The sequence below is a fragment of the Bubalus bubalis genome, chromosome 4 (assembly GCF_019923935.1).
Source record: "Bubalus bubalis isolate 160015118507 breed Murrah chromosome 4, NDDB_SH_1, whole genome shotgun sequence".
In the NCBI taxonomy this organism is placed as follows: domain Eukaryota; kingdom Metazoa; phylum Chordata; class Mammalia; order Artiodactyla; family Bovidae; genus Bubalus; species Bubalus bubalis.
This window is the reverse complement of record NC_059160.1, coordinates 128,158,463-128,172,086: the sequence shown is the minus strand read 5'-3', so window position 1 is coordinate 128,172,086 and position 13,624 is coordinate 128,158,463. Positions and strand designations below refer to the sequence as shown.

The 13,624-nt window shown below is 43.2% G+C and overlaps 1 protein-coding gene across 2 annotated transcripts in view; it reads left to right on the top strand.

The window, feature by feature from the left end:
* Positions 1 to 13,624, top strand: part of NID1 (nidogen 1) — a 100,644-nt gene that overhangs the window by 45,649 nt on the left and 41,371 nt on the right. For both annotated transcript variants that reach the window (XM_006075499.4, XM_006075498.4), the window contains exons 6-9: positions 927 to 1,178; positions 2,781 to 2,981; positions 5,442 to 5,687; positions 7,520 to 7,663. In XM_006075499.4, coding sequence (XP_006075561.2) covers positions 927 to 1,178; positions 2,781 to 2,981; positions 5,442 to 5,687; positions 7,520 to 7,663 — 843 coding nt within the window. The remainder of the gene's footprint in view (positions 1 to 926; positions 1,179 to 2,780; positions 2,982 to 5,441; positions 5,688 to 7,519; positions 7,664 to 13,624) is intronic.

The following is a 13,624-nucleotide window of genomic DNA, read 5'->3' as shown; positions in this document are numbered from 1 at the left end:
ACCAACAAACATACCCTAGCCCACAAGCTGGTTATGGGTCAGAGGGCATGTTTGTGTGACCTGCAATACCCACTGTGGCTACTTCTATCTGGCTTGGGTTAGTGAGGGTCTAGGACTCAGACTGGCCAACTTATATTTGAGCCAGAGATGCTCTTTAAGGGAAGTCCCTGAGACTCTTAGGGACTTCCCTGGTGGCTCAGTAGCTGAGAATCCACCTGCAAGTGCAGGGGACATGGATTTGATCCCTGATCCAAGAAGGTTCCACATGCTGGGGAGCACCTAAACCCGTGCACCACAACTACTGAAGCCCGGGCACCTAGAGCCTGTGCCCAGGCACCTAGAGCCCGTGCTCTGAAACAAGAGAAGCCACCACAATGAGAATCCCGCACATCGCAGTGAAGAGTAGCTCCCCCGGCCCCTGCATACTGCATCTTAAAAGCCCATGCACAGCAACAAAGACTTAGCTCAGCCAAAAATAGTTATTTTTTTGAAAAAAAAGATATGTTATAAATCAGACAACCTAATGTCTCATCCAGTTTAGCCCCATTGTCCCAGTGAAATGACTAATTCTGTCCCTGATATTCTCAAAAGTAATCAGTTATATATCACCTAGTTCTGGATCACCCATTATGCTATTCTCCTGAAATTGTTTTATTTGCCTCTGATGTTCCTTCATCATACAATGGGTCCCACTTTTCTGCTACCCATTATCCATCAATATGGAAGAGAGGAAGAAAGTTGGAATTTCTGCAGCTCATAGCCACAGCTGCAGGGACTGCCTTTGTCTTGGGAAGAATGACTTCCTTCACTTACCCCAAAAGCCCTTTACCCCAGCACTGTTGGGCTCTTTGCTTTACGGGTACAGAGCCCACCAGACACACTATTCTATTCTGAAGGGCTGGCTTCTTTCTTTGTTTCTCGTTCAGGTTCCCCCCAGCGAGTTAACGGCAAGGTGAAAGGGAGGATCTTTGTGGGGGACAGCCAGGTTCCCATTGTCTTTGAGAATACCGACCTCCATTCTTACGTGGTGATGAACCATGGGCGGTCCTACACAGCCATCAGCACCATTCCTGAGACTATTGGGTACTCTCTGCTTCCTCTGGCCCCTATTGGAGGCATCATTGGATGGATGTTTGCAGTGGAGCAAGATGGATTCAAGAATGGCTTCAGCATCACAGGTAATTGACCTTAAAATTAATGGGCTGGGTTGAATGGAAAGGGAACTCTATGTGTCTGCAAATAAGTTACAAATAAGTATTTTGTGGCTCTGGAAATAAGGTGTTAGGGTAAAATCATCAAGTTTTTCATTAGTATACAAGGAGATCAGACCAGTCAATCCTAAAGGAAATCAACCCTGAATTCATTGGGAGGACTGATGCTGAAGTTCTATTACTTTGGCCACTTAAAGCGAAAAACCGATTCATTGGAAAAGAATCTGATGCTGGAAAAGATTGAGGGCAAGAGGAGAAGGGGGCGAGAGATGATGAGATGGCTAGATGACATCAGTGGACATAAGTTTGAGCAAACTCTGGGAGATAGTGAAGGACAGAGAAGCCAGGTGTGCTGCAGTTCATGGGGTCACAAAGAGTTGGACACAACTGAGCGACTGAACAACAACAATACATTAACTAAGACTATCTAGATAGTCTTATCATTTTGATAAGATAGTCTTAGCATTTTGATCAGGGAGCAGTTTCATATTGGTGATGCTTTGTATATGGGTTGATTTAAATTGAAGTTACATTGTGACTTACACCAACTTCAGGGAGGCAGAGGTAATCTTTACAAATTCCCTACAACAGCAAATATTTGTTTCTACAGTGGTCCTTCTTAACTGCCCCAGAACATGTGTTATCAGCGGGATATCTGCCTGGACCTGGGGACTGTAAAGCAGGAGTTGTCAGACTTTTTCTGCAAAGAGCCAGAGAATAAATATTTTAAGCTTTGCCTAAATATTTTGGGCTATTCGTTCTCTGTTGCAGCTATTCAGCTCTGTTTTTATCAGTTGAAACCAGGCATAGATAATACACAAATGAATGAGCATGACTGTGTTCCAATGAAATTATTCATGGGCACTGAAATGTAAATTTCATATAATTTTCACATATCATGAAATAGCTGCCAGCCACGCTATCAGGGGAGACTGCATACGTGGAAAAGGGAGGAAGCTGGAAGAAGGTGGAATTTTTTTTCCTGCTTGCTTGGGGCTGCTGCCCTGCATAGACCAAGGGGAGTTCCCGAGCCAGCACCCATGGTATGTGCTCCTAGGATGGTATCTGGACTTGGTGATGGCTTGCCCTGAACAACTCACCCATCCTGGCTGGGGCTTAGCTGTGAACAATAGTCATCCCCTTAACTGATGTCTTAGAGCACTTGACATTTGGCAGAGCACTTTTTAACATACTTATCTAATTTCCGCAAGATAGATATTGTACACCATTTTCATCATCAGGAAATGGAGGCTCAGTGGGTTTAAGTAACTCATTCAAGTTTACCCAACCAGTACTGAGCACAAACCCCAATACCCTGCTTTTTCCAGCACAAATCCCGAGCCCACCCGTCTCAGATGCTGGTTTTCGGATGGGAAATGGCTTTTGTTTGTTGTGCGTGACTGAGTTGGGCTGAGAGGATGGCCCTTTCCTTGACATCACCAGCCCTATTTCTACTCACCAGACTAAAGCGTCTGTAGAGGAGGTGTGAACCTGTCCCCACCATGAGTCCAGGCAGGCATGAATGTGACTTCTTTGACAGCAAAGTGACAGACTGACCTTGCTTTGCAGGGGGGGAGTTCACCCGCCAGGCTGAGGTGACCTTTGTGGGGCACCGGGACAAGCTGATCATTAAGCAGCAGTTCAGCGGCATTGATGAGCACGGACACCTGACCATTGACACGGAGCTGGAGGGCCGCGTGCCGCAGATCGCCTTTGGCTCCTCGGTGCACATCGAACCCTACACGGAGCTCTACCACTACTCACGGCAGGGTGAGCCACGTCCCGCATCCTGCATCCCAGGGCAGTGCTGCACGTGGGCTCCAGCCTGAGCTCATGCTGTCTCCTGGCCTCCAGAAAGGGAAACGCAGGGGTTACCTTACTCAGATCACCTTCCCTTAATTACAGACATTGAGCATGCTCATTGGAGAGACTTTAGTGCAGAAAAGAAAATAAGCATAACTTACAGACCTAAAACCAGGACACAATTATTAAATTAAGTGTATTTCTTTCAGCCTTTTCCTTATATACAAAATATATCCCAACGTATATATACCTCACATATATATATTTATATATCAACATGTATTCTGTCCTTATATATGAAAAATCATGTACTTCTCTTTATATATAAAAATATCCCAACATATGTATATTACACATATATTCACATATATATCAACATATATAGTAGCCCAACATAAATAGCTCATCATATTATATAATTTCAGAATAAAATAATTTTATTATATATCTATATGTAGTTTTTAAACTTTTTATTTCAAATTTACAGAAAGTTGAAAATAGCACCATATCCACATATCATTTCCCCAGCTTCACCGATTGTTAACATTTTGCTACATTCTCTTAATTTTCTCTCCCTTCCTTATATATAAGAGAGAGTAAGCTGTAGATGCTGTGATCCTGCATCTCCTAAATATTTTACAATATTTCACATGTTTTTTCTAATGACAAGAATATTCTCTCATGGTCCCAGTACAATCATCAAAATCAAGAAGTTTAACATTGATGCAATACTATTGTATACTCTACAGTCAAGTATATAGTTTCAATTTAAATTGCAATCATACCACATTATTGTATGTTTGCTTTTCTGGTTAGGTCAAATCATGACTGCTTGATAGTTCCATTAAATAGGCTTTGCAAATACTTTTTAATGAATCTATACCATTTTATTGTATGGCTATCGATATAAACCATTCTCTTTTCTAAAGCTTACATTATTTCCAATTTTTCCTTGTCTCCATGAGTTGCAATGATCATCTTCATCATAAACCTTGACCAAATTTCTGATTCTTTTCTGACCGAATTCCTAGAAATAGAAGCGATGAGTCAAAGGAAACTCTTTAAAATCTCTTATTAAATTGCCATCTAGAAAGGTTGTACCAATTACCATGACTTCGTGGCCTGCTCGGGCTCTCCTGGGGAAAATGAGAGGGTGGGTAGGAGGTGGGAGGAGTATCAGGAGGACCCCACCTGCAAGTCAGGCTGTGACCAGATGGTGTTTCTGGCAGTCCAGCACATGGGAGCTGGACAAGAGGCAGCTTAAATCAATCTTTTATTTATCCTCTAGCTTTTATTACCAACTACAGCAGAGCACACAAATATAAAGAGCCTTTTGTACTTTTTTTTTTAAATAGGAAGTCAAGATTTTTCACTGCATGGGCCAAAAGTAAACTAGCTCTCTTCTGAGTAGGGAAGACTCTCTCTCTTCTCTATTGAGATTTGCTCACAGCTCTATAGTAATTTATAGAAATTGGCTACTGAAACCTATTAGTGTCTCATTTTTATACATCAGAGAACCGTTTAATCTAGAGTTATTTATAGCAGCCACTATTTATTGAATCCTAAGTGAGATAACCCATAGAAAGCAGTTAGCACTCTGCTTGTCACATGGTCAATGCTCCATAAATGGTAGTTTGTCTTATAGAGTATTAGCCTGCTTGATTCCAGAAATTCTATATACATTATCTCATCCTTACCCCAGTCCATGTTGTAAAGGAAACAGGGTAAAGAAGTTAGTAACTGGTCTGTGATCATGCTCCTTGTGGACGAAGGTACAAGTTGTGAATTCTTGTGTATCTCTTTCCAAGCTGGTGCTCTTTCCATCAGGCCTTAGTCCCTGGGTTGACTAAGGAACTTACAGAGAAACACTTGATGAGAAAAAGCAATAAATATTCCTAATGCAAATAACAGCAATAATAGGAAATCTAGGTAGCAGAATGAATCTCAACACTGAAATAAATGGTCTTATTTATCCTGTTCCATCTGACCTCTCATCTGGTCACATTATGAGCAGAGAATACTGCTGAGTATTTTATTTATTTATTTTGGGTTTTGCTGAGTCTTCATTTCTGGTCAGGCTTTTCCTCTAGTTTCTGCCAGTGGGGGCTACTCTCTAGTTCTGGGGGGCAGGCTTCTCATCGCAGTGGCTTCGCTTGTTATGGAACACCAGCTCTATGGTCTCAGGGCTTCGGTAGTTGCAGCTCCTGGGCTCGAGAGCACCAGCTCAATAGTTTTGGCGCAGGGGTTTAGTTGCTCCACAGCATGTGGTATCTTCCTGGACCAGGGATCGAACCCGTGTCCCCTGCATTGGCAGGCAGATTCTTTACCACTGAGCTACCAGGGAAGCCCTGCTGATGATTTTCATGTCCTAAGCCTCTTGCATCCTCAAGCTCTCTCCTCTGTCTCCCTGCTTCCACCCATATCCAGTGATCACATCATCCTCCACCCGGGAGTACACGGTGACGGAGCCCGAGCGACATGGCACTGCCCCTTCACACGTCCACACTTACCAGTGGCGCCAGACCATCACCTTCCGGGAGTGTGTCCACGACGACTCCCAGCCGGTCCTGCCCAGCACCCAGCAGCTCTCTGTGGACAGCGTATTTGTCCTATACAACCAGGAGGAGAGGATCCTGCGCTATGCTCTCAGCAACTCCATTGGTCCTGTGAGGGGTAAGAGGTGGCAGCTCGGACTGGGCGTTGTGTGTGTGTGTGTGTATGTGTCCACCTGCATGGCCCTCTCTGTGTTTTTGACGTGTTGTTCTTCATCTGTGTTTTTGACGTGTTGTTCTTCATCTGTGTTTTTGACGTGTTGTTCTTCATCTCTTGTTCTCGATAAGAAGAAAGTCATGCTAAAATACCTCCTGACAAAAATAAACATCTTCTCATCTATGATTCTTAGAAAACCTAAGGTAAAGAGTAGACCATTCAAGGGCTGCACCTGCCCGCAGCCGGGCATTTATTTTTATTTATGTATTTATTTTCTACTCTTTTCCATTATGATTTATTACAGAATATTGAATATAGTTCCCTGTGCTATACAGTAGGGCCTTGTTCTTTATCCATTCTATACCATTCTATATGTAATAGTCTATATCTGCTAATCCCAAACTCCCCAGTCCTACCCTCCCCTTCTCGCCCACCCCTGCCCTCCACACTTGACAGCACAGGTCTGTTGTCTATATCTGTGCATCTGTTTCTGTTTTGTAAATAAGTTCATTTGGGTCATATTTTAGGTTGCACATATAAATGATAACATAGGTATTTGTCTTTCTGACTTCTTCACTTAGTAAGGTAGTCTCTAGGTCCATCCATGTAGCTGCAGAATGACATTATTTCATTCCCTTTTCCCTTTTATGGCTGAGTAATATTCTGTTGTATATATGTACCACACCTTTATCCATTCATCTGTCGATGGGCGTTTAGGTTCTTCCCTGTCTTGGCTGTTGTGAATAGTGCTGCTATGAACATAGGGACATGTATCTTTTTGTAGTTTTGTCTGGATATATGCCCAGGAGTGGGATTGCTGGATCATATTGCAACTCTGGTTTTTAGCTTTTGGAGGAACCTCCATACCGTTTTCCATAGTAGCTACACAAATTTGCATTCCTGCACAGTGCAAGAGGGTTCCATTTCTCCACACCCTCTCCACCATTGTTATGTGTAGACTTTTTAATGATGGCCATTCTGACTGGTGAAAGGTAGTACCCCTTGTAGTTTCTATCTGCATTTACCTAATAATTAGTGATATTGAGCATCTTTTCATGTGCCTATTTTAAAAAACTCTGACACTCACTGTGAAAGGAATGTGTGCTCAGGGCTTGGGGAAATCCAAATCAAATCTGCTAAAAGTCAGGCCCAGAGCCTACAGCGAGCTCTCTGCCCTGGGACAGCACAATGTGGAGCTGGGGTCTGGTCTGGGCTGCTTCTGGTTGTGGAAGAAGCTGGAGCTAGTGTGACAGCCCAGCCTCAAGGTCTCACATAGTCCATATCTTTAAGCCCTAGAGGTTCTGTATATTTGGTGTCTGGGTGTGGTATTTCTCTATCTCAGTTATTTTCGGTTCTCCCTCCATACCCAGGTCACTTCTCCAGCTGGTCAGATTGGCCCTTGGCTCTCCATACGCCAGAAGAGGGCAGGTGTTTCTCTCCCTCCTTCGACTGCTGTGGCTCCAGGCATGAGGGGTTGGCATACTTTTTCTTAGAAGGCCAAACAGCAAATACTGGCGGCTCTGCTCGCCATGCAGTTTCTGTCATGAGTGCAGTTCTACAACTGTAGCACAAAAACAGCCACAGACCACTTTCAAGTAAATGCATGTGGCCGGCTTCCAAGAAAACTTTATAAAAATAGACATGAGTCCAAAGGGATATAGTTTGCTGATCCCACTCCAAGTGAGCAGGAGTCGGCAGGTTTCCTGGTCATCAGTCCTGTCCTACCTTCTGGGGGAGGAGGTAACCTGTAAGCGTTTCTGAATCCTTATGTGGTTTCAATGTCTCTGCCTTTGCAGATGGCTCCCCTGATGCCCTTCAGAATCCTTGCTACATTGGCAGTCATGGGTGTGACTCCAACGCGGCCTGTCGCCCTGGCCCAGGGACCCAGTTCACCTGCGAGTGCTCCATCGGCTTCCGAGGAGACGGACGGACCTGCTACGGTACAGCCATTCACTCTGACGTGTGTGGGGAGGCTTGCAGGGGGCAAACAGATACTGTAAAGCAGAGAGCTGGCAGATGCAAGGAAACACAGGAGAGATAAATGCTGATGGGCATGCCGAGTTGTTTAAGCCCCACACTTGGTGTTTCCCCACGATGTTAAGGGTCCTGGCCCCTTCATCATCTGATCAGATGCCCCGACTCTAAGCAGCAGAGCAGAATTTATAAGGCCATACACCACTTCATCTTGAGAATACACAGGTTTAAAGGAAAGAGAAAGTCAGGGCTGCTTATAACTACACATAATATGACCATATGGAGTAGGAAATGGCAGCCCACTCCAGTATGCTTGTCTGGAAAATTCCAGGGACAGAGGAGCCTGGTGGGCTACAGTCCATGGGGTCACAAAGAGTCTGACGTGACTGAAGTGACTTAACATGTGACCATGACATTGTTGTGTTAGGTGCTTCACAAACACCATCTCATCTAATTCAGCAACTCTGATGAGATAGATGTTTTCATTTCTGTCTTTTAAAAATCATTTTTAATTGTGGTAAAGTGCACATAATATAAAATTGATCATTCTAACCATTTTTAAGTGTACGGTTCAGTGGCATTAAGTACTTTCACGTTGTTGTGTGACCATCACCACCGTCCACGTCCAGATCTCTTTTCATTTGCAAAATTGAAACCCTATTGCCATTAAATAATGACTTCCCATAGCCACTAGCCCCAGCCCCTGGCAACCACCATTCTACAAATTCCAGGACTCTAGGTAACTCATGTAAGTGAATCATGTACTATTTGTCCTTTTGTGACTGGCTTATTTCACATAGCATCATATCCTCAAGGTTCATACATATTGTAACCTATGTCACAATTTCCTTACTTAAAAAAAATTTATTGGACTTTGGTTGATTTACAATGTGGTATTAGTTTCAGCTGTACAGCAAAATGAATATGTTTTACATATATCTACTCCTTTTTAGATTCTTTGCCCTTATAGGCCATTATAGAGTATTGAGTAGAGTTCCCTGTGCGAAACAGTAGGCCCTTATTAGTTATCTATTTTATATATAGTAGTGTGTTTGTGTTATCCCAATCTTCCAGTTTGCCTCTTCCCCCTTTCCCCCTTCCCTCCTTTTTAAAACTGAGAAATAGTCCATGGTATGCATATATTCCTTTTTTTACAAAAACCATTCATTTGTCTGTGGACAGTTGGGTTGCTTCACTTCTTGGGCTCTTGTGAATATTTCTGCTGTGAACATAGGGGTACAAATATCTGTTTAAGACTCTGCTTTCAACTCTACTGGGGATATATCCAGAACTAGAATTGCTGGATCACATCAATTCTGTGTTTGACGTTTTTGAAGAACCGTCACGTTGTTTTCCACAGCAGCTGCATCATTTTATATCCCACCACCAGTACACAAGGGCTGCAATGTCTGCACATCCTTGCCAACACTTGTTTTGTTTTTTTGATAGCAGCCACCCTCATGGGTGGGAAGTTTATTCTGTTTTTACAGATGAGAAACTTGAACCAGGGATATTAGACTGTTGGACCTTGAGTACCTGACTCGAGTGCCTCTATTCCACTGTCTTCATTGTATAATACTTATTACTTATAATTTCACTTTGAATACTTTCACATAAACAGCTTGATATTTATGTTTGTTACTAAATTTTAATTTGCCACCAAAAGACAGTTGACTCCTATCTCGATGAAAAATCCACACAGATGCAACTAGTTTAAGAATAGCAAATGCTAGGAATGCCCTGGTGGTCCAGTGGTTAGGACTCTGAGCTCCTACTGCAAGGGGCACAGGTTTGATCCCTGACTGGGGGACTAAGATCCCCCAAGCTGAGCTTTATGGCCAAAAACCCACAATGTCGAATGCTTCCTTAACCTGCCACGGTAGGCTCACCAACAAATGTAAGGAATGCTAGAGGTAAGCTTCCCTTGTGAAATGGGTAGTGTGCACATGTCTGTTTGGTTAGAATGATGAGCAGCCCCCTTGAATGACTGTAGCCAAAATAATCTGGGGAGCCCAGCAGAATTTGGAGTATGGGAATGATGCCTGTGGTCTGGAATCCACTGAATTGAATCCACTGAATGGCTCCAATTAATGGCAGCTTTAGTGTGCTGATTTAATGTGAACGTTAGCTGATCATGCTGCATTTGCTTCAGAGTGAAATTTACGAATGGTGTTCACTGGAACGTCTGAAAGGATGAAGAACAGACACGAGGCTTACGGGAACAGCTTGTACGATTGTTCAGCCAGCTTGCTGATATCTTTGTCTGTGTGACAGAATTCAGTCTGAGACTTGTTTCCCTTGTAACATACCACTATGTAGGGGACATAGTTCCTACTCACCTCTGATCTTCAGAGTTTCCCAGTATTTCCCCAGAGAGCCCACCAGTCTTGAATGGCTGAATTGGCTCAGGCTGGTTTAGAGCAGCATGATCCCGTGTGTGTGTGAGCAGAGCCCTGCCAGACAACACATAGAGATGGGGCGACCCCATTTCTCTAGCAGAAGCCTCCAACTCTGTAGTCTTTATGCAGCCCAGCTTCAGCTTCCTAAGCAAATTGAACAGTAATAAAACGTGGAGCCATCTTCTCCAACTGCTAAAGCCATACATGCATGAGTGCTTAGTCGCTCTAGTCGTGTCCAACTCTTTGAAACCTTATGGACTGTAGCCCACCAGGCTCCTCTGTCCAAGGGAGTCTCCAGGCAGGAATACTGGAGTGGGTCGCCATGCCTGCCTCGCTGAAGCCATAACCTTGGGCTAATCCTGCTTGGCTGGCTGTTTCATCTCCCAAGGCACAACCAGCCATGCTTTATGGATTGATGTGTTGCTGTCCTGGAAACCCTTCTTATGTCCTCGCCCATGAAGACATGTTCCTGGTTTTGCCCTGTGATTAGCCCTCAACGTGGCAGATTTGCACCATGGAATCTGCACATGTGTCTGTTCCCAGTCCTGCTGCTTTTTGTTCTGGGTCATGAGAATAAGCCTCGTAGTATTAATGCATTGAGACACCAGGCTGTTGGTAGGAAATTGCATTAAGCAGATCACTTCACATGTTATTTTGACCTGGAAAGTGCCTCAGAAGAGAAGAATGAGGAATGAGCCTTTGTCGTTCAGTGTGTGTCGCATTGATATAATGATAGATGACATCCAGAACAAGGATGGGGTTGGTTGGACACTGCAGGGTGACCGTTCAGGGTAATTTGGAGAAGATTTCCAGTTGAATCAGAGCTCTGGTGCCTGGTAGGACGGCTTACCTGTATTTCTCAGTTGGGAGGCTGTAAGAGAGAGTTTTGGACAATCTCTCATTGAGTAATTTTGAGTGCACTCAAGGCATTTAACAAATCTGTCCTGAGATGATTCTCCTCCCAGAGCCTGGCGTTTATGAGGCGGACACACTGGAGAAACTATATTTGTTGGAGTTTTTGAAAATATGTGAAAAGTAGCCACTCAGAAAAAAAGTCAAAACGGAAGCAGTGATTACAGGAATAATTCAGGATCTTCCTGTTGGGTTAGGGAATGATTTATTTGAGAGGAAATCTCTTCCTAGAGGAAATGTTGTCCAGATATTGACCAATAAGAACTGTAATGGACTTCCCAGGTGGTTCAGTGGTAAGGAACCCGCCTGCCAATGCAGGAGACAGAAGAGACGCAGCTTCCATTCCTGAGTCAGGAAGATCCCTGGAGTAGGAAATGGCAACGCACTCCAGTTTTCTTGCCTGGAAAATTCCATGGACAGAGGAGCCTGGAGGGCTATAGTCCACAGGGTCACAGAGTTGGACACAACTGAGAGCATATGCACACACACATACACACACACAAACAAGAACAATAATCTTCAAGGAGATATTGTGATATTCTATAAGGAACAGTTATCACTAGTTCATTGTTTCTACTGAAGAATGGATTAGAGTCCTAGCCTCCATTTACAGAAGAGGGTTTTAATCAGACATCAAAGAATTTCCAAACTATAAGGACCGTGAGATATCAGCAGGGAGATTGCTAGGGTTTTGCTGTAAGAAAAAAAAAAAAGGCATCACCCAGCTTGGCTCTTATGTGTAGACCTGCGTGGAGGTGGGAATGGTACTGGGGGACCATTCCCTCCCTCATCCCAGGAGCCCCCAGATCCTATTTGCCAGTGGTTCTCTCAGTAGGGCCTGCCATAGGACATCCTTCCAATCACCTAAGAAGCTTTCTTGAAACATGCATTCACAATTTGTATGGAAATACAAAAAACCTCAAATAGCCAAAGCGATCTTGAGAAAGAAGAATGGAACTGGAGAAATCAACCTACCTGACTTCAGGCTCTACTACAAAGCCACAGTTATCAAGACAGCATGGTACTGGCACAAAGACAGAAATATAGATCAATGGAACAAAATAGAAGGCCCAGAGATAAATCCACGCACATATGGACACCTTATCTTTGACAAAGGAGGCAAGAATATACAATGGATTAAAGACAATCTCTTTAACAAGTGGTGCTGGGAAATCTGGTCAACCACTTGTAAAAGAATGAAACTAGAACACTTTCTAACACCATACACAAAAATAAACTCAAAATGGATTAAAGATCTCAACGTAAGACCAGAAACTATAAAACTCCTAAAGGAGAACATAGGCAAGACACTCTCTGACATACATCACAGCAGGATCCTCTATGACCCACCTCCCAGAATATTGGAAATAAAAGCAAAAATAAACAAATGGGACCTAATTAACCTTAAAAGCTTCTGCACATCAAAGGAAACTATTAGCAAGGTGAAAAGACAGCCTTCAGAATGGGAGAAAATAATAGCAAATGAAGCAACTGACAAACAACTAATCTCAAAAATATACAAGCAACTCCTACAGCTCAACTCCAGAAAAATAAATGACCCAATCAAAAAATGGGCCAAAGAACTAAATAGACATTTCTCCAAAGAAGACATACAGATGGCTAACAAACACATGAAAAGATGCTCAACATCACTCATTATCAGAGAAATGCAAATCAAAACCACTATGAGGTACCATTTCACACCAGTCAGAATGGCTGCGATCCAAAAGTCTACAAGTAATAAATGCTGGAGAGGGTGTGGAGAAAAGGGAACCCTCTTACACTGTTGGTGGGAATGCAAACTAGTACAGCCACTATGGAGAACAGTGTGGAGATGCCTTAAAAAACTGGAAATAGAACCGCCTTATGATCCAGCAATCCCACTGCTGGGCATACACACTGAGGAAACCAGAAGGGAAAGAGACACATGTACCCCAATGTTCATCGCAGCACTGTTTATAATAGCCAGGACATGTAAGCAACCTAGATGTCCATCAGCAGATGAATGGATAAGAAAGCTGTGGTACATATACACAATGGAGTATTACTCAGCCATTAAAAAGAATACATTTGAATCCATTCTAATGAGGTGGATGAAACTGGAGCCTATTATACAGAGTGAAGTCAGCCAGAAAGAAAAACACCAATACAGTATACTAACGCATATATATGGAATTTAGAAAGATGGTAACAATAACCCTGTGTACGAGACAGCAAAAGAGACACTGATGTATAGAACAGTCTTATGGACTCTGTGGGAGAGGGAGAGGGTGGGAAGATTTGGGAGAATGGCATTGAAACATGTAAAATATCATGTATGAAACAAGTTGCCAGTGTAGGTTCGATGCACGATACTGGATGCTCGGGGCTAGTGCACTGGGACGACCCAGAGGGATGGTATGGGGAGGGAGGAGGGAGGAGGGTTCAGGATGGGGAACACATGTATACCTGTGGCGGATTCATTTTGATATTTGGCAAAACTAATACAATTATGTAAAGTTTAAAAATAAAATAAAATTAAAAAAAAAAAAGAATAAAAAGAAACATGCAGTCTCCCTTTCCATAAACCTTCCAGTGGCAGACTTCCCTGGTGATCCAGTGGATAAGACTCTGCAC